This window comes from Cynoglossus semilaevis, chromosome 5 (genome assembly GCF_000523025.1).
Source record: "Cynoglossus semilaevis isolate Cse_v1.0 chromosome 5, Cse_v1.0, whole genome shotgun sequence".
Taxonomy (NCBI): domain Eukaryota; kingdom Metazoa; phylum Chordata; class Actinopteri; order Pleuronectiformes; family Cynoglossidae; genus Cynoglossus; species Cynoglossus semilaevis.
In genome coordinates, this window is record NC_024311.1 from 3,061,945 (window position 1) to 3,083,940 (window position 21,996).

A 21,996-nucleotide genomic window follows, 5' to 3' on the forward strand; every position below is an offset into this window, starting at 1 on the left:
GTTGTTTGACACCAACACTTCAGTCCATTTTCAGGATGAAGATATTCGTGTCTCGGTTTTTCTTAAGTTTAAACAGCTGTGTGGTGACAACAGCAGGAAGTGTGTGTGTGTGTGTGTGTGTGTGAGGTGTAAAAAAGCTAACCTAGTTCTATCTTTTCTGGCATTCAATTTCAGCACAGAAGAATACTTCATCAACATCATCATCGTCTAGCGTTTTCCTGAGCACAATCATTTCTGGCAGGGGCGACTGCCACGTATTACCTCCTCCCAGAGTCAGATGCAATTTGGTGTGAGCATATTTCATGCAAATTCAATTTCTATTCCAGAGGAGGAGAGGAAGTCTGCTTGATGTCTCTGCATAAGCCAGGTAATACACATACGCAAAAAAAAAAAAAAGAAAAAAAAGTGATGACTGAAGGAAAGAAAAGTGTTGTGCACAATGCAGATGAAAATGTCAACCCACTGTACACTTGCACACACCACAGAAATGGAAAGCAGACTGACAACTGAGCAACCGGGCTTTTCGGAACCGATGCAGTCGGAGATCTAATTACCCACAGAGCTACTTTGCACTATTCTGCTCCTCTCAGTTTTGTGTATAAAAACACCGAGGAGCACTGCAAATGAAGACGCATCTCTCGGACCATTTGAAAACCGAGGAAGTGTTGGTGGTTACGCGTGCGAAGAAACAAAACCCAGACGCTGTGCCAGGGGTGGGACGTATGGGCGTGCGGCCCCTTTGTGTTGGTTTCAAGGCCCCTCACGACCACAAGACAGCGAAATCTGCCTCTTGAATGTCATTAGAATATGCTGAATATTTAGAGGCTGCCTCACAGGAGTCAGCCAGTGGATAGGAAGATAAACGACTGCAAAGCAACCAGCTGAAAGGCCAGGCGCAGCGTTCACATATGCCTAGGGTGCCAACCTCTCTCCCCCGTTGCACCCCTGCTCCTTTCTGGGCAACACAAAGTGACATCTGCAAATGCCTCTTCAATATTAATGCAGGCTTCCAGAAGAAGAATAATTAAATCGAAAAAAAATTTGAGGCGAAAGAGAAGACATACCTAGGATTACCTTCAACGCAAAAAAAAAAAATTGCCCCCCCCGCCCCCTGCCTCTCTCTCTCTCTCTCTTTCTCTCTCTCGCTCTCCTTCTCTCCCCCTCTCATCCTTTTCCTCATTCTCTTTCAATTCTTCCTCCTCTCTGACAAACTGCACCGCCTGCTTTTTTCATGTTTGGATGCTGCCGAAGGGGGATTAATTTGTTGTTTGTTGCAGTCAATCAAATTTCCACAGACAGATTTAAGTTAATTGCATCCGTGAGTTGATCCCAGAAGGAGCGAGTGCTACAAGCTCCCATCAGCTTTTTATTCTCCAAGTGATGTCCTCATCAATGACATACGCATGCGCCCCCCCCCCACCCCCCCACACACACTTCCTACTCATTTTGGTGTTCCTCAGATTTATTTGGTTTTTTCGACAGACGGCAAAAGGACCTTGGATCAATGTCTTGGTGGCTCTTGATGACACTGAATCTGTGCAACACACTTGACACAGCCTCGTTGTTTCAGGTCTTAAAAAAAAAAAAAAAAATCTTTCTCTGCCTGCAATCGGATACTTCGTCCTCAGGTGAGGCAGAGAAGATTCACACGATTCGCCCGTTTTTGTTTTTTTTTAACGTTTTGTGTGGAGCATTTGTTCGAGTTGCAGTTCAGGCATTAAACAAGGTACGACGTGAAATGGAGGAAAATGCCTTGCTTGATTCCCACGAAGCACAGCAGTTCAGATCTGACAGTGCGCCTCTCAGCATTTCATCTGACGCTCAGATCCAAAATCGCTTATCTAGAAAATCTGAGCGCACGTAATGGCACAGAGGGATATGAGGGATGTATAATGCATAAGGAAAAGACGCTCCTAATGGCCGTTTCTTTGGGTATAGACACAAAACAAGAGGCTTTATTTATTTTTTTTCCTTCCTTCTGGTAAAACACGAAAATAAAACACAAATAGCCTGGATAAAGAGGCACACAATTGTAGTGTTTATGTGTAATCATGTGTGTGTGTGTGTGCGTAACTTTAGTGCGCCAGGAAGAACACAGCGAGACGTCAAGAGATGAGGAGGAGAGTATGAGCAAATGATTCACTTCGCTCTCACGGGGGATAAATGAAAGACACAAGAAGTTATAAACACACACACACACACACATGCACTTCATTGCCCTTTGGTAAAACAAGCCAAGATACCGGACAGGGATGACTAGCCACAGAGCTGACCAATGTTAAATCACCAACACACACCCACACTTACCCGGAGATGCACTCATACACACACACACACGCAGACGCAGACACACATGCACGCACCCACACACACACACACACGCAGACACACATGCACGCACAGAAACTCTGTGTCGTGCTGAGCTTGATTCTGAGGCAGCTGGAGCCGGAGAGCTGAAGGTTGTCAGGAGACATGGCAAAGCATGTGTGTGTTTCTCACACAAAAGAGCCTCTTAATTGTTTTGGATTCATTAATGCAGCAGCTTTTCAAATGCAACCCAAGCTGTCAGGGGAAAGGGGAAAAAAAAAAAAATCCATGTAGCAGGGAGAGAAAGGTGTTTTCACACAGGCTGTAAAATAACTATATAATTAACACCAGAGGAAACTCATTTTTTCATGGTAAAGGAACGAGTCGGAGAGCGGAGCAGGCGTATCTGTCATGTGTTTTTCCCATGTTAAGATGGAAACCGCCGCGTGTGTTGGCGTTTGTCAGTACATACTCTTCTGGTGCGTCTCCGCGAGATGAACAATCAACAGAGGGAAAAAACTGTTCCTTACCAGAGGTACTGAGGGTGGATCCCAGTGCTGAGGGACTCGGGGCCAAGCTGCTCTTGGAGTGGGGAGCAGGGGACGATGAAGAGGAGGAAGAGGATGAGGAGGAAGAGGCCGCAGGGGAGGAGGTGCGAGCAGCAGACAGGGTGGGCACGGGGGAGGCCAGCCGCTCTCCAGACTCCATATCTGTCAAACACAATCCAATCAGCAGGGTTACAATAGCAAAGCAGTGGCAGAAGTATAGACACACACACACACACACACATACACCTGACACTTTTCCTTTCACATCTCACTTCCCAGGAACAATATTTCTATTTAGCCATGCTCGCTGGCTCTCAGCATCTGTTGATGCGGACTATATGAAGTAAGGAAGAAGACGAGAGATGTCGAAGGAAAGTTTGACATTTTCGTGGAAGACCAAACCCTGTAAAATGAGAGCGAAGGCTTCGAACCACAAAGTTTAATCTCCAGCTTTCTGACGGGTTTGAAAATTCATTGTTAAGAAAAAAAAAAAAAAAAAAAACATACAAAACTGGTGATGAGCTCCATTAAGGAACCAGCTGAAGTAAGTAAGTTGGTGCCAGGTGGTTTTGAATTCAAAAGAGGGCAGCAACAAATCTTTTTCTTTATTATTGTTGTTGTTACATCGAGGGCAACTACTTCGACCGGTTGCCCTGGATGTAACTAATTCTGGGTTACTTGGTACTACGTCTAAATAAAGTTTCCAAACGTTTCTAAAAAAATGATTTTTTTTTCCTGATCAAACAAATATTATTTTTTTACAGAATTCACGCAGCTCTGTTTCGCGAGCGAGATCTCTAAAAACACTCTTTACACTCTCCGTCTTTTGATAAAAAAAAAAAAGAATGTCATTTCAATTCATCAGCTTTCCGAGGGCCCTTTAAAGACAACTTTGCTCCTTGAGTCCTTTCAGTGGAAAGCACAACTAAATGGAGGGGGCCTTTTAGATGATGGACGCATTAACCAGCAGAGTAGCTGTCCATTATCAGTCTCACAACACGCCTGCTATTATCACCTAAGCAATGACATAAAACCCTAACAAGAAACACCGAGCCACCAGGCAGCCAAATATTTCACTAACATTATTCAAACGTAATCCCTGTTTGCCTACAAGCGGGGAACAAAAGTCTCCGAGCCCACACAGCTGCTGACTTGCGCAGTCGAATGAAGACTGTCAAAAAAAAAAAAAAAAAAACTTGCGCCGAGTGTGCCCACATTTTAACCCCTGATGCAGTCGCACACACACTCACAAAATCACCTCCTGTGTCCATCACACCAACCTGACTCCTTTCCTGCCTGACACTAATCCTGGACTGAGACTCCACTTCAAAAGCACAGTTTGCAGATTGTGTTTTACAGTGGGGGGTTTGTTATTGTGTCATTACAAATAAACAGTCTCTGCCTCCATTTCTCCATTTTCTTGCCTCTCTCCTGCCACACCACCACCGTCCCTCCTCCCTCTCTCCTCTGCAGTGGGAGCAGAGCCACTGATTAAATCTCTGAGACAAAAGCTGCTATCCTCTGAATATCAAGTATCAGCCTTTCGCCAGGAGCAACACGTCAAAGAGAGAGGGAGAGTGGGAGAGTGGGAGAGAGGGAGAGAGAGAGAGAGAGAGCAAGAGGCGCAGATGACAAGAAAACCTGCTGCAGTCCGCGGGGAGGAGGCTGGTGTGACATCGGACTTAGGCAGCCATGACTGCCACTGCTGCAGTATGAAGACGGCCGTTTTGTAATTATGAGGCGGGTCAAAGGTCCTGTGAAGCGGCCCTCTTACGCAAGGTGACGAAACGTGAGTTTAGGAGCCAAATTGTGAAGCAGAACAAACAGAAAAATAATGTTTACGTTTCTGGCTCAGTGAATTTTTTTTTTTTTTTTATGGTTGTATGAATGGCTGCCCCAGAATGTCATCTTTTCCAATGTCAAATGTGAAAAATAAAGAAATAAATACGTCGGATTTAAGGAGTGATTTGCTCCATGTGGAAAGAAAAAAAAAAAAAAGAAGTATGATTGGACCTGCGACGAAAATGGAGGAGCTTCGTAATTATCATAATGCACGGAAAAACAAAAGGCACATGTCTCAGAGGACAAGTGAGCTTATGCGGTGTCAGGCGGTTAGCGGAGCAGATCATTCTCTCTGCGTTTTTTTTTTTTGAAGGAAAGGGGATAAATGAAAAAGAAAAGAATGAGAACAGGGACAAAATGATTGAAGAGCGAAGGAATAAGCAAGACAATACGCTCCTGATTTTGTTGTGGAAGAAGAGGAAAAAGAAAAGTGCGAAGATAAAAGACAGGCTGTAAACTATTCTTGTCGTTTCTCAATATCTGCACTTAATGCCTCGCCTTGTCAAAACGTGATGATGTGAACAGAATTGATTCCCCCCCCCCCTAACAAACAACAAAAAAAGCAATCCCTTCTTTGCAGAGGTGTAAAGCAGTACTACCCTCCCCCTCGTCCTCTCTCATCTCTCTCATCTCTCACAGGGCCTTTCTCTGCGATGAGAGATGGAGAGAGAGAGAGGAAGGACAGCAAAGGGGAGAAAAACACTGCAAAGCGGGTCCATCTTCCTCCAACAACTACAAACCCATCACTTAGCGCAATTAAATCCAATAACAATAATGAGATTGAGGTTGGCAATGTAGCGACCAAATGCACAGCCACAACAATGATTGTTGCAATAATGGGAGCACAAAGGTATTTAAGGATCCAATCCAGACTTAATTACGATAAATTAAAATGGATTTAGCATCGGAATTAGTTTGATTTCACTGCTAATTAAAGGCAACACCGCATTGATGTTATAAGGCAAATGTTATAATCTCTGCGAACGGCTAAATCAATTCGACTCGAGCGCACGTCAACCAATCGGCGCGTCGAGACCAGACCAGAAACAGCAGGTTTAATATATGCAAAAAAAAAACAAAAAAAAAACAGAGAGAATTTATGCTAATAGCTGAACTATGATTTATAAGACGTGATCCTGCGTCGGATTCACAGTCACATCTGCAAATACGACCAAGCGCACGCGCACGGCGACCGGCTGTCAATACGTGCGGCTAACGGTGGCTGGATGCAGTGGCCCTTCAGGAGATGGTGTAGCTATAAACAGCTCTGCGGATTTATGACTGCATGTGCCCTTCGTATAGGAGCCTTCACGTGTCAGGAGCATCTGAAAGGAGGGCAGGACTGTATACGGGAGAGATGGAGTGAGTGCATTTGGTGAGGTTGTGACGGCCCGTGCGTGCCCCTTACATCACGCATTTGTTTGGCGGTGTTGTGTGTCCGCGCTGCGTGTAAATAGTGGTGCTTGATAAAAAAACCAGCAATGTCACAAAAGGCTGCGTGCGTGCGTGCGTGCGTGCGTGCGTGGGCTACACAACCTCAAATTCTAAACCCCCCCCCCCTTTCTTGAGTGTGTCTCATTCTGCCCCTTCTTCCTTTACCCTCCAACACGCACGCACGCACACACACACTCTATTCCTCTGTCTCTCTCTCTCTCTCTCTCTATCTCACACACACACAGTAACAGATGGCTGATACTAACTGAGATAATCCGCCAACAGAGTCATCAGCATGGATCAGTGGTAATCAGAGTGTGGACACAATGTCTCTTCTCCAGCCGTAATGGAAGGAGCGCCTGGCTAAAGAGAAGGGAAATGCATTATTCCCCATGATGCCCTGACCCCATTCAAAGACACACTGTGGCTTGAAGGTCTGTTTTGCCCCTTTTTTTTCCCCCCCCAAACAACCTCAACAAACGAGGCGGTGTCAGTCCTGCTTCGGCAACATTCACTCTCTCTCTCTCTCTCTCTCTCTCTCTCTCTCTCCTTGATCTGTTATTTCCTGCTTTTGATCCGTCTCTGCATCGATTCAAGCGACATCCTTTTTTTTCTGAGGAGCGACAAGGCAAGGGTGTCATCGTGACGACACCCGCCGAAGAGGCCGACGAGTGACGTTGATGACTAATCCGCAATTAGCTCACGTATTGGTCAGAACCAAAAGAGAGAAAAAAAACATCCTGTTTTTATATTAGCACTTCCAGTAAATGATTGAAGTAGATGATGAGCTTTTTTTCCAGGAATGTGTCTAGTATGCAGACACATCCAGTTACTAGGTGACACGCTGACGGCTTCGTGGCTCGCACACAAAAGCTACAATCACTGGCTCCGAAGTAATATGTCACGACCCCAGATAGTGATGTTAACTTGAACTTATTAAGGGTGACACGCTGACGGCTTCGTGGCTCGTACACAAACGCTACAATCACTGGCTCTGAAGTAATATGTCACGACCCCAGCTAGTGATGTTAACTTGAACTTATTAATAAAGAGTTATATTTAACAGGAATCTGTTAAATATTACGCTGAACTCGTGCACTCAAATCATGAAACGGCACGTTATAAGAGTGACTGTAGCAGCCCCTGCAGGGGAGGAGTGGAATTCTAACATACATCTTTTTACATTATTTTACATAAACTTTAAGCCTCTTTGCTAAATCTAGTCACAATAATGTGACATCACTTTATTTTTATTTTTATTTTTTCTCTAACCAGAGCTTTTACACAAACCCAAAGGCTTGAACTTCACCCTCCACTTGTACGTGTTCATGTTCGTGTGAGTGTACGCACTTGTAAACATGACATATGCATATGGATGTGGCTGTTTTGTACTTTGCATGCTTGTTGCCAATGATCATACACTCAGCCAAGATCATCTCAACCATTGCAGGCTGCACGCACAGGCTGGATTGACCTTCTTTCTTCCCCCTTTTCAATTCCCCCTCATCTAACTCCTCCTCCACACACACACACACACACACACTCAACCACACAATCCAAAAAGAAATGACATAAACAGCATCTCGTTAGCAATAACAAAAAAAAAAAAAAAAAAAAAAAACACAAAAGAGACTGAATATAGTAGGTCATTCTAAACGGCACCCCCTAATGGAGACTCTCAAAAACTGTCAGGGTTGTCCTGAGATTTTATGGTAATAATGGACTTAATAATTGGCCTGATACGAGAACAATTTTACACTTGATACACTATTGTCAGTTCCCACTCTATTTGGAATGTATCTGCTGCGAAAGCTTCTCAGAACTTTTTTTTTTTATAACCTGTGAGAAGCTGGGCCAGATGTCTGATGTGTTCACTGACTGATGTCAGGCAATATTTGTGAAAGGCTGGGGATACTTTGCGGAAACCAATGTTAATGTTAAATCAATAAATGTATGACTGTCCATGTGTACTCAGCTATTTTGCTTTGTTTGTTTTTTCCTGGTAAAACCAAATCTAATAGGAGTGAATATAATGATAAATAATCACTGTTTATTACGGAGTCGATGGAGTGACGTGCCGAGCCCAGGTCTCAAAAGAATATAAAGAGACAGCATGCCCCACTGTGGCCTGCGAAGGTGACAACAACCAGAGTGACTCAGACCCCTCCCCTCGACGCCGCTCCTGCCCAGTGACAGATGGCAGAGCAGAGCATGTTGGGGATGGGCACCATCTCTCACCCAGCCTCGGATCAGCTCACCCTGGCAGAGCTGCTGCCCACAGGTCTTATTACAGCTTACCACTGACTGCCTGCCTCCATGTTACACTCAGGCTTACCTTGACTAAAGCCGCTGCTTACTGCCTGTCAGAGCAGTGAGGTAATGATATGGTCATAGTCGGCGCACGGTCGGCCGTAGAGTCTTTCCATCTTCGGTCACACGCGCGCACACAAATGTGTATCCGTGTCACTATAAAGGCCCCAGATCCAACATAAACCCCAAAGACATGCCACATAAGTTCTGTATATGTCTGAAACGATGAGGAAAATCAAGTCTTGCCAAATGGCTTTATTTGCCTTTCTCAAGCATACTGCCGATGCCAAAGGCTGGAATCAACAGCTCTGCTCACCATCCGTCTTTTCTGGCTTCCCACTGACAATAATGTGATTTTGGGACATGGTGATGACTCGGTGGAGAGGAATCGGATAGGCTTGTCACTTGCGTTTGATGTCAAACCTATGTGTGACAGAATTGTGTTACTCAGCTCAACCAGACACAGCACTTCTTCCATTTCCAGGCCATAAATAGCAGGGTATGAGACGGTGGCGAGTGAGTGTGTCTGTGTGTTCAAAAAAAAAAAACAACGAGTATTTACATACATGCGTGTATGTGTGTGTATGTGTGTAACCACATTAATATGCACCATTCTGTTTATCCGAAAAGTAAACTCAATAAGAAAATTCCCATCTCTTGCGCTATTTCGCATCTGCATCCAAGCAAAGCTAATTATTCTCCCCATGGTAACCTAGAAGGGTCTTCACATCAAAAAACCAGAGGAGTGCATCAGGCAATCATCCCTGATGAATCTGCCCTTCTCCCCCGTTACAGCCATTCACACTCATTTGCCAGTCTCGCTGCTCATTACAGTCTCTCTGCAGATCCACTCACTGCTGGCTGCATGTGTCGACAACAAGAGTCCATAATGACTTTGGGAGCAGTTTGGAAGCATGCGATAACAGTACGTGAGATTCACACTAAAAATACATACGTTCAAAACATGCACAAACACAGTCCCACAAACATACAGTAATTAAGCTGCAAGACCGAGCACTAACCACCACCTTAACCAGAGCCTTAAAACCGAGGTTCTGCCTCATTCGCTGAGCTGCAGGTCCCCATTACGACAATTGGTCCTAAAGGTAACAACAAGTGCCAGAAATAGTCCTTAAAAAGTAACAAAAAAAAAAAAGGCTCGCACACACCAACTATATGCCAACTATAGGAAGAACATGTCAAACTTTTGACATCACTTACTACCTCCAACTACCATCACAGGTCTAACCTGTTCAGCTGACCACTGCATATGAAGAAACTGATGTATTCCGTATTCCTAAGATTGTTAGTCAGTTAGTTAGTTAGTCAGTATCAGCTGTATTTACCAACTTGGTGACTCCCCTAATGCTAACAGAAGTCAAATGCTCCTAGGTACGACTAAAATGAGGACGGTACACACACCATAGTTTGAGAATCACCTCAGTAGTGGTAGAGGAAGTGGAAGTACTAATTAGATTAGAGGGTTTCGCAGTTTAAAATGTCTCTGAAACACTTTAGGAGGTGGAGTTTGACTTTGTACATAACTCAGCGCAGGCACACAGGTTTGACTTTGTACATAACTCAGCGCACTTTATTATAAAGTGAAAAAAAAAAAACGTAGCCTGAGGCTGCAAACGCTGAGCTCACATACCAGAAACACAGCTTGATTCAAAAATACTTGACAGATACATTTGAGCATTTTTTCCCCCACCTTTAACAAGAGGTTTTTCTACAGGGTGACATGCAGGCATGGACCTATAGAAAATGTAACGTTTTTTTTTTTTTTTCAGTTCCAGTTTGATGGCATTAAAAGCACGAACAGCAAAAATTCTGTGCAAAAAAAACCCCAACTGCAAAGCACTGCAAGTTTTACATCCTATTTTCGTACCCTATACTAAGTTATATTAACTTCTATAGTGTTTTTATATATGTATGTATTACATTTATTTTTTGAAAAAAATGCAGGTTTCTAAATGTTCTCGGTTTAAGCAGAAATGTAAAATAAATAAAGCACTTCTACACTTAAATCCCAGAAAATAATAGCACTATATAATTGCATTTAAGAACCATAACACATTATGTAACCATTACCTGACTAGATCTTTTAAATACTTCATTACTACATTTGTACTTTATTATAAAGTACATATAAATATAACATTTGAAATGACACTGTTCCCTCTTAAGATTCAGCAGCTGCCAACGTATTGTAACAAGAGCTTAGCAGGCGGCTCTACTGGACACTGTCAATACGTGGTTAATCAATAATTTAGTATATTTAGGAAGCAAAAACTTGTTGTTACAAGGCTCTACTTAATTCAAAATAATTGGTCCTTAAAATGTTAAAGATGTGGTAATAAGTCCTTTAATAATTTCAACCTATAATAAAAATAAAAATTCCCCCAAGACGTGGTAACTCTGTCAACAGGCTTGTAAATAGTGGAATATTATTAAAATGTTTAATTAACACTCGAAGTGGTAGTGCAAATTCAACATTCGTTTAATTGATAAAAAAAGAAAAAAGAAGTCTGATTCAATAATTGTTGGTGGTCGTTTAACGAAGTGTACGTGCGACGAGAACAAACGCGTTCATTAATGTCCGTTCTGTTTGATTTCAGACCCCTGCATGAACGCAGGAAACGGGAATCGATGTTGTTGCGGTTTGACAAAAACATGCCACTCAATCTGCAAACCGCAGGTTTAAATAAATTCATGTCACACAAATATACTTCAGATAAGAACGAGCGACCGAGAGAGAGAGACAGAGAGAGGGAGAGTGAATGAGTGAGTGAGTGAGTGAGTGCTGGTCTGCAGATATGCATAATGCAAATGACATGCATGTCAAACAGAAAAACAAACTGACAGTGACAGAACAATGGAATAGCCAGAGAGCGGCAAACCTCGCATGAGAAATTGTTTAAGCCTTTTCAGTCCATTTCCATAAAAGCAACAAAAAAAAAAAAAAAACCAAACATTTAGTCATTTCTGTTCAACTGAAACTTGACTTGCAGCAGATCAGTGATTTGCCCGTGTAGATGTGACATGATTTAGATAGGTGATGGCTGCTGCTGCTGCTGCATCTGCTGCAGATGTGATGGCAGAAATGGCTTCTTTTTTTCCTTCTTCCCCCCACTGACTCTCGGGGAGTGTTTTGAGAATATTCCTGGAGCATATAATGTGTTGTTTAACCAAACTGCAAAGGTAATACACGTACAGTCACAGTCTTTAATTTTTACTGCACCCCTCAGTCACACAAAACTTCAGCAGTGCTCATCTTCGCTCTCCACTGGCCAAACTGTCCAGATATGAGTCTGTGATCCTTCATCTAGTCTTTGCCTCTCTCTGCATAAAACATCAGCTTTGAATAGGTTGGAATAAAAAAAAAAAAAATCAATCAATCAATCTTCGAGGTGTCCATAAAATTGCCAATAATACCTTTCTGATTTCATCTCGTTACTTAACACGTTGGTCGTCTGCAGCCCCTAATGACATCACATTTCCGCAGACGACCTTGATTAATACCATACGAACCATTTTAAACAACTCCCTCGCTCATGATCTTATTCTTCTTTATTGCACTACCCGAGGACACAAAAGCCCCTGAAATATAATAGCCTGCATAATTTTCGGTGAAGTCACGTTTTGCTTTTTCAACAGCCACACTAAATTCACCTCCTTCCTGTGACTTGTGCGCTTATTTACTCGGCTTGTTAAACAAAAAGGCTGCTCATATTTCCGACTCGGTGCTGATCAGCGTCTCCCTCGCCTGCGTTTACACCTCTCTCCGAGCCACTCTCCCCTTGTCTCCTTCTCTATTTGCACTTTCTATTTTCTCAACTTGTTGTTTTGTTTTTGTTTTTTTTGTGTGTAGTGAAATTAACAGTAATAACGCTGGCATCTAATGGTGGGCAACGTGGATGTGTGTGAACTGAACAAATGCAGTGTGTGAATGTGTGTTCCTTAAATATTAAAACACACAATAGGTACGCGCACTCTTGGCTCATAAATGATTAAATAATCGTGACATTTATTCATAATTATATTACATTTCCTCTGGTCTATTTGCACTGCAAGTCAATCTGGTTCAGAAAGAAAAAAAACAACAACAACACTATATTAGTCATATTTTAGTCATGAATCTTAGATTAGCTCAATCAAGCTATGTATAAAAAAATACAATTGAATTATAACGCAACATCTCCTTATATAAACAAACAAGTGTCTGTGATAACGGGGTTCCCTTCAATCGTATCGATCGTGCTGCTGTGTCCAAACATCTAACAGATTATATAATCCAACTGAACGGTTTAGAAAATATCCAGAATTAGGCAAAAACTGCACATAAGCCATAAAACCACCACAAATAATAACAGTTACACTTATTTTACCACTACTACTACTAATAATAATAATTATAATTATATATATTTCATTTTATAAATACATGATTATTTTATATTTAATTATAATTCAAATATAATATAATTATATTTTATAACATATACAATTATACTAATTAAAAAGTATTTATTAATTTTACTGTCGTTGCTGTTATTATTACTATTATTATTATTATTATAATTATTATACAGACTTTTTTGACCTTCACCAATCAAAGAAACAGACAAACCGCTAAAAATAAGCACATCTATCAAACGCAAATGAATCTCCTAGAGTTAGTTCCTAAAGTGATGCAAACCATAATAAATGCATAGAGCAGCGGTGACGAGCGCTGACGGACGTTAGCTGAGCAGGCAAGTCAAAATGACATGCTCGGTGTCACACGGACCTATACATGATCGGCCCGAACCAAACAGAAAAAGATGATTCATGAATCTGAACCAGTGTAAATATCAATGTGTAACAGAGATATCCTGTCATTCAGAACAATCTGACGCAAGGATGTATTTTGTGACATGACAATTTAAAAAAAAGTCACATTCGGTTTATTATTCAGCTTCAACTGTTTTCATTACGTTACATAACACCATGTGAAACACTGTCTAATTCTAGTGTGAATTCTAATGTATGAGCCCATACTTAGCAGCGGGTTTGAAAAAGGAAAATGCAACAATCCAAAAACAACAACATCAACAAAAGGTCAGACTTCAATAAAACACCCATAAACTGCGTTGATCTTACGTACGTTCGGCGTGTTCCTATCCGATTGCAAGCAAACTGTCGGGTCTGTTCACACAAATTGTAATTCAGATAATCTATTTCCTTATTAAAGGATGCTGGATCACTTACACAGACACAGGCTGAATGGCAAATGAGGGTAGGTTTGTGTTTCACATCGAGAAGTAAACAGCCTTCCTGATGTGTAAACATCAGACATAGTGTGTTTGTTTTTTTGTTTTTTTTTTTCAGTGACACAAAATTCGCACCAGGAAGGATATTTATTGAAACGCTATTGAGTTTCTGACCGACAATTTGATAACATACAGCCGACTGCTGAAGTCTTAAACCCAATCTGTCAATCAGGGGTTTTTTTTTTCTCTACTGTTCAATTGCTGATTTACTTAATGTCGAACATGTGAAAATGACTGGTTGGAAGAGAGAAGTGTTGTATTGACAGAGAGGGGGAGAGAGAGAAAAGCAGCGGGCAGTCAGCCACTCTGTTCTGCTTCACTGCAACATGGGAGGGAGGCCAAAGTGGACACACACACGTATACACACACGTGCACGCGCGCCCGCGCACGCTAGCACTCACTCACACACACACACACGCGCGCGTGCAGAGCTCACGCAGCAGAAGCAGCGGCAGCAGCAGGTGAGGTGCCAGCACATCACAGCTCTGCCATTTTTCAGTGTCTTGCTCAGGGAGAAGCGCTCTGACATTTTATGAAGCACTCTGCAGAAATCAGCAGCTTGTAATGGCGGCTGGATTGTCACTCCTGTTCACTCTTCACACACTCCCTCCGTCTCCCCCCCTCCTTCCCACTGCTTTTAAGATATTATCTCTTCTGATTAACATCATCTAATCAATTCAACAAAATTGGCTTTTAATTATACACGGCGATCTTCGCCTCAGTGTGTGCGCGAGTATGAAATGTTTTTTTTTGTTTTTTTTTTTTTTTATCTTTTCTTGTTTAACATAACAGCCAAAAATGGAAATGAGAGGACTGGAAATATTTCTGAGGTGACTTAAAATTCCTTCTCAGCCCTGAAAGAATCAGCTGGAGAGTGGAGAGAGGGGAAAAAAAAAAAAGCACAAGTCATTTGTGTTCACCTTTGAATAGCAGGTTTTCTGTCTCACGGAGAGCCATTGAGACATTTGGAATTACTTACTCCATATGACTTGTCATTCAAACACGTGAATCTCAAAGTGCGTTTCTGACCCTTGGAGTCACGGCTGCCAATGCTGCCGCACACGTTTACTGAAAGGACCAAACGACTGGAACGGCTGAAGCTGTTAAATACGTCCTCTACATAAAAAGCAGGGATCTATAACCATGATTAACTCTGGGGCATGTTGTGTCTGACAAGCTCTGTGTTGAGCAATGATTAACAGCAAGTGACTCCGCAAACCACTGTTGGTACATTAACGCAATATTTACATTAGGCAGCCTCTCACTGAAGCCATTACTGATGTGGCTGAAGTCAAACGTCATTTGTGAAAGCTGCACTGACCAGAGAATGTGGCTCGATAATTTACAGCCACTGGCAACCGTGGATTTTCACTCCTCTCCTAAAAAGTTTCACACATTAGTGAGCAAGTGAGAATAAGAACAGTACGAATCAATCTAGAATATGTGGAGAAAATAGCGGCAAAAATAAATACTCGTAATTCTCCGAATTAAGAAACTGACTTTGGATCTTTGTGCAACACTATGCTGATGATGTGGCCATCACGGGGTTTATTATAAAACGTCTAAACCCACTTTGATAGTTTGTCAATCTGTTCAGCGCGTGGCTGATAAACCGAGCAGGCAATTCCAGACAAATGAAACATGGCATCCACTCCCACAGTATGAGTCCACAGAGAAGGCGTGGGAAAGAAGTAAACGTCAAGCAGAAACCTCCGACAGTCTGGCTAAATAAATCGTCCAAACTCCGGTTCAGCCACATTTACACTGATTTGGACACAACATTTATGTAACAAGTCACTTTCCTGGATTGACGAACGACGCGTCTTACATTACACTTCTGCTGTGTTACTCCATAGACGCGATCGCCCAATTCAAATTGAGTGTTTGGATCAAACTGAATCGCTCGATGGGCTGGAATCGTTGTGAATCAGTTGCCATTCCTTTGAAATTAACCACCACATTTGACCCGTCCAGTAAACATAACTGACGCACGTTAAGCTTGATGGGCCCATAAAATGACACGGCGGGCTGCATTCGTCACACGGGCCAGCGATTGAAATTGGCTGGGTTTTTTTAAGCACGATACATCCTGCTGGTCAGCGCGCACACATTTGTTGCACGTGTTCTGCGCCAAAGCTCGGGAGAATAAGCACACACTCACAAGCCGCAGCGAGTACGTAGCAGATATGTCACCACAGCAAAGTACTTCAGAACAACAAAACTAATCTGACAGTTAAATTATTGGCCCTGTTTCAAGTTGTGAAAAATTGTGTTTAGTTTGGTAAACTAGAGAGCGTCTGTCATGTGAGGAAAAACAAAGATGATTTTTGGTTGTCAAAAAAAGTTGCCAATAATGCTCAGGAAACGGCACAATGTCCCTGCACATGTTGGCGTCAAAAAGTTATTCTCATTTTCTCTCATTATCCACTGAACGTATTACTTGAAAAAAGACAGAATTTGTACTTGGACAATATTTAAAAATATTTTCATTTCAAGAAAAGGAAGAAAATGTCATACATTGTTCTTATTTTTTTTTAAATGACTACAAAAATGTTTGTTTCATTTGTCAGACTGTGCACATGAACCAGTTTCATATAGTACCTCATTCCAGTCAACAAGTATTTTGTTGTTGAACTGAAGCAGGAACCTGTGACTGGTCTGCAGTTTGTTGGAAATTCATAATTATCATAAAAATAAACTTGAATAAACTGAAGTAGGCGTTAATATAAAATAAAATAAAATTCACAGCTACATGCTTCAAATCACGTGAAATTGATTGTGTGCAGCTACGTTAGCACGTATCGGCTAAATGATGTCAGCAGCAGCAGTGGCAGAGGAATACAACTAAATTATATCATTAACTTTTTCATTTCTCACTTGAACATTTTAGAGCAGTTGCTATGATATTGTATATGGTCACACTCTGCTGGCTTTTAAGACCGGCACTCTGTGAATATTGAATTGAGGCATAAATGCACAAAAGGCAATATTAGTCACAGGTTTTTACAATTATATATGTTCTCAAGTTGCTGAGCCCTGATTTGAAGCAAACAGTCAGAGGATGTTTAAAACAACACTCGTGTCTATAAGCAACTGCCCTTTAAAGAACTGTTCTACCAAAACAATTTCTTAATAAAATTCAGGGTCTCCATGAACACATAAAAATGTCTTAACGCAGCAATGAAAATCTACAGTTTTGCCTTTAACAATGTTGAACGTGGCTGGAGTGGGGGATGTTAACGATGACACATACCATCAGAATAAAAGCGGACTTGTTGTGAAACGTTTGAATCATGTACCACATGGGCTTCAGGACTCCCCTAACACTATGAGGGTTTTTTTTCCCCCCATATGCTTGCAATTAGATTCAAACAAAACTCAAACATAGTTGACTGTTTTTGTTTATAAGAGGGGAGAGCAAAATTGTTAAAGCTGGTATGTAAGTCGAAAAAAAAAAAAAAAAATGCGCGCAGCAAGTAAGAAGAGCAGCACGGCAAAGTCACATTGACTTATGCCCAAATGGAGGTAATAAATCAAGGCTTAATGTATCATGTCTAAACAGGCTACTAATGCTGAGTTTAACTTTGATTTTTAAAAAAAAAAAAAAAAAAAAAAAATCTTAACAAAAGCCTGGTGATTTTGGGGTCTGCGGCCGTCTAGATATCGCAAGAAAAATCATAAAAAAATTTTTTAATAGCTCATCAATCATGATCAATATTTATTATATCCCATCATTTAAGTTTGAATTTAGGGAATTAAAAAAATAAAAAACTGCTTTACTAGTCAGTAAACCACTGATTGGTCCATAAAGGAATATTGCTGTGAAAGGAATTTAGTCACTCAATTTTGTCTTTTTTTTTCTTCTTGTACTGTTATCTTATCTGTACTAACTATTTCTTAGTTATAATAACATGATTTATGATTGTGTTTTTTTTAAAAATATTTTTAACATAATGAAAATGTAAATCCGTGTATCACCGTCCTCCTGCTCTAACCAGGACTTTTCTGCCCTCTGTAGGAAAAATGTAAAACACTCTTTTCAAAGTCCAGATGTGCTTTAAAAAAAAAAAAAAAAAAAAGGAAAGGTTTGTCCCCCTGTACAATGTCCTTCGAGGACAGACAGAGGGTCCCTCTTCCTGCGTTTCCAACCCCACTTCCCCTGTCACTGCACTCTCCCACTAGGTTTTCAAATAAGCGAGTCAAAATATTTGAGCCGCCATTGTTAACCGTGTCAATCCGCCGCCTTGACAGTCCCGCGCTGCAATCACACTTCTACAGGTGGACACGCACGTGCACAAAGAGCGCCGGGCGAACACAATGCACACACACACACACACACACAAAGTTGCTGGTGCTAGACTGAGCGTCACCGTTGTGTCACACTATCTTTTCATGTGAAACTTTAGCCACGAGCCCATCCTCTCGATCCTAACACTTTCATAAGGTTGGACCAATCACGCAGCTCCCCATCACCCCCTTCTTTGTTACCTGATATTATTTAAGGAGGAGCTAAAGGAGGGGAAAGAATAATAGCTGGGGCAATACTTGACTGTGTACGTGTGTGTGTGTGTGTGTATGTGCATATATTTGCCTGTCACGACGGGTAGATTCCTTGTGTGGTGAAGATGAAACTGAAGCTGCCTGGGCCTGTTGTTGATAGCTGTGTCTCACCCACTCACTGGCCCAGAGGGAGTCAGGACCAAGACCACTACTCAGGGTCTGTCTGTTCACACACATGAAACACAGGCTTGGATTACACAGGGCTCAAATATGAATCATCCCCGAGAAGAAGCAGGGGAAGGCTCTGTGTGGTGTTTGTGTGCAAATTTTCTCTCTCTCTCTCTCTCTCTCTCTCTCTCTCTCTCACACACACACACGCACACACACAGCGGTATCACAGGCTCAAAGAGAGGACCTTGCGGTTCCACACACACCTGCCAAAGACAGATGTTAAGAATAAATCAGAGAGAATCTCTGCGAGAAGAGAATCCCGACACTGCTGCAACTCGGCTAAGTTGCGACGCAATTGGCTAACCGAAGAGCAAACAGCTGCACGTGACAACGCACACACGAGTGATGAAAGCAAGAATGGCATGAATGTTCCTGATATGCACAGGGAGAGACTAAAAGAGAGGCTACATGTCGGGGGGTGAGAGTTAAAACAAAAACAAAACACAAAAAAAAAGAAAAGAAAAGAAGAAAGTACTTTCCAGTTTCTCTCCACTCCTACTTTTGTGTTTTCAACTCCGTTCTGTTGCTGTGTAACCTGCTTTCATCCTCAGGAGCGGAGGGTTTATGAGTGTAATTGTTCTGGAAGGAGCCGAAATCCTCCAACGACATATGAACAAGTCACAACAAGGCTGAAAGCAGTGTGGGCGGTTCGGAGAGGAAGCGTTTTTTTTTTTCCACTGCTGACTGGTTAAATCTCATGATTTCTTCATTTTTAAATATAGCTCGGTGGTATATAAAGAATCAACAAAACACTTACAAAGCCTCCCCTGTAGAGTCAATGTGTTGAAAATAACTGTGTTTTTTCCTAGGCAAATCTTACCTGAGACTGACTGAATCAAACATCAAAACAATTCTCTGTGTCCTGCGTGACAGTGTTGCATACTTCCTGGCTCTACAAAACCAAGTGTCATGAAAAAGCAAAGTGAGACGCAGAACACAGCGTTCGTCTATGCCGGCAGCCATGAGCTTGTGTATCTTTTGTCACTTGTTTTTTTTTAGCCGTTGTCGTCTAACAGGCTGGGAGAGGAAGAGTAGTGTGTATGTACATAATACTGGTATGTGTGTGTGTGTGTGTGTGTGTATATAAAAGGCATGTGTTTCTGCCTGTGTCATAAACAGGCACCCTTCATGCTTTGTGGCCCAGATACAGGATAAAAAGTATCCTCGCCAACAGCACACTGACATTTTATTTTTCTTGCTCTCTTGGAAAGCCAGTAAAAAAAAAAAAAAAAAAAAAAAAACGTGCCTTGTGAGAAATGTGTCTTTTTATACAAAGTAGGGATGGCTCGACACAACTTTTTCAATAGCTGTTATGTTGCATGTCCTCCAAGGTTAGGTTGAGCATTTTGGCTTCAATCTCGTCTGTAGTTTTTTTTTTTTTTTTTTCTCGGTTCTTAAATTTTGACCAATATCGGACATCCTGAGTATCAGATTGAGACATCCCTAATACAAACCCAATGAAAAGACAAGGGGCAGTAGAACAATAGAAATAGGAAAAGGGATCAAGATCATATCTGCTGAAAACTGAAAATGTTCAAGGAGTGGAAAAGAAAAGAAGGATAGTTGCTACTAGTTATTAAAAAAAAGTCCATCAGAACTCTAATCTGAAAAGTCCCAAACCAGAAACAAGAGGGCTGGAAACTTGGGAATGTTCCTTGACCAAAGAGCTTTTAGAGCTTTCCCTTTCCACTCTGTGTTTTATACAGATGCCCAATTCTGACCCTAAGTAATGGCGATGAGTCTCACGTCTGTGACTCGAGAGGTCAGGCGGCCCATCTTGGCCGAGCAGGAGAGGTTAAAGAGATGAAACCAAGTGTGAAATGTGAGAAGACAAGCCGACATGGTTTCTCAGGCAACAAATAAAAAGGCGACAAACACATCTGTGTGAACGTGAAGAACGTGGGGCACGATGGAAAGAAAGAAGGATCACGTTGTTATTGATTCATGTGACAGTTACATGCGAGGTGGTTTTTCTTTTTTCTTTTTTTTTTTTCACTAACTGTCTAAGATTAGGCACGTTAATAAGTAATAACCTGTTGACTTTAGACACCAGCAGTGAATTGGTGTCTCAAGATAAAGCTGGAACTTTCTGAGACTCTCTCTGTGTGTGTGTGTGTGTCAGAAACAGCATTAACTCTAAACTTCAGTTGAAAATCTCAAGATAAAGCTGAAACTTTCTGAGGCGTTGATATAGTCATGCACTGGAAAAAGGAACTGCACAGAAGAGATCCATCTGCAGCTGGAGTCTCCAGAAGAAGACTAGAACAGACTCAAGTCCTTGATTATTTATTTTGTGTGTGTGTGTGTGTGTGTATATATTAGTGCATATCAGATGCCAGAAATTAGGGAACTGCGAGATATTCTGTGCGTGTTATCGTCATATTAAAAAGTTTCAGTTTTGTCTTTGACAAGATCTGACACAGAACGGCAAATTTCCTTCCTCTTATTTCCTTCCATAAAAATGACAACAGAAAAATACAGGCATTGGCTAGACCCTGTGTGTGTGTGTGTGTGTGCGCACACATTTGGCAGATCTACTTCCGTTTTGACTGGAGCTAGATCGATCAAAAAGAACAGTCCAATCTAACAGATAATCCGTCTGGGCTGTTTTCTTCCAAAACATATGTAAAAATAAAGACATGTCTCCTTTGTTTCCTCCTTGCCTGAAATAGCTCTGAATATCTCGCACACATTTGCTCTCGTCTCAATGAGGACCGGAATTCCTGCTAAAATGGGAGGTCAGGAATGTTCTTGCTCCCAGCATATGTACGTGTTTGCACAGTGGGGCTTATAGTCACATAAACACAGACTAATGATGGGCACTCAACATAATCTCTTCCCCCATTTCTCGTCGTACACAGCGAGGGAGATTTACTCTCGATAAACCCAAGTGACGTAATCGGTACTTTTCTGAGATACAACACAACCGATTCTGCTTTTAAAGTGATTGAAACGGAGGTTGGCTTTTCTCGACATGGCAAATACGCAGATGTAAATAGGAATTGTCCGCAGCAGCGGCCAAATACCTGCGTTAAATATGACGGCGTCGTGTTATAGTCGAAACGCAGAACAGTCGTGGAGACACGATCGTTTTCTTTAAGTCGTTTTCTAGAAGCAAACATAAGAGTATTCCCTGGGAAGTGCAGTTTTGTGTGTGCTTGAGAGATTGTTTAAGGGTGTACGTGTGTGTGTGTGTGTGTGTGAATACAATATTCATTTTGCTGCAGAAGGACAATCTATGCATAACAATGAGAGGCGCTAATGAAATCAGCCATCAACCTGCAATACATACATATTAAAGCAGGACCTCGGAGTGTCATTCGCTTAGTGCATCATTTGTTCCCACTCCTTTTTTTCCCTCTATGCCACCTGACCTTTAGAGTATGCAACCCCCCCACCCTCCTACCACCCCCACCCTCACCCTCACCCACCCATCTCTGCACCTCACAATGCTAAAAATAGAACGTGTACCTGCAGTAATGTGGCGGGGGGGGGGGGGGGGGGGGGCAATG

At 41.9% G+C, this 21,996-nt stretch overlaps 1 protein-coding gene across 12 annotated transcripts in view; it reads right to left on the minus strand.

The window, feature by feature from the left end:
- The window catches only part of LOC103378693 (bromodomain adjacent to zinc finger domain protein 2B-like), a 61,394-nt gene that overhangs the window by 17,131 nt on the left and 22,267 nt on the right, over nt 1-21,996 (minus strand). For 10 of the 12 annotated variants that reach the window (XM_025055891.1, XM_025055894.1, XM_025055895.1 and 7 more), the window contains exon 3: nt 2,838-3,017. In XM_025055891.1, the coding sequence (XP_024911659.1) occupies nt 2,838-3,015 (178 nt within the window). In that variant the 5' untranslated portion in view covers nt 3,016-3,017. Of the gene's footprint in view, nt 1-2,837; nt 3,018-13,587; nt 15,986-18,344; nt 18,477-21,996 lie in introns of those variants that run through there. The other 2 variants (XM_025055888.1, XM_025055890.1) reach the window with 2 other exon arrangements.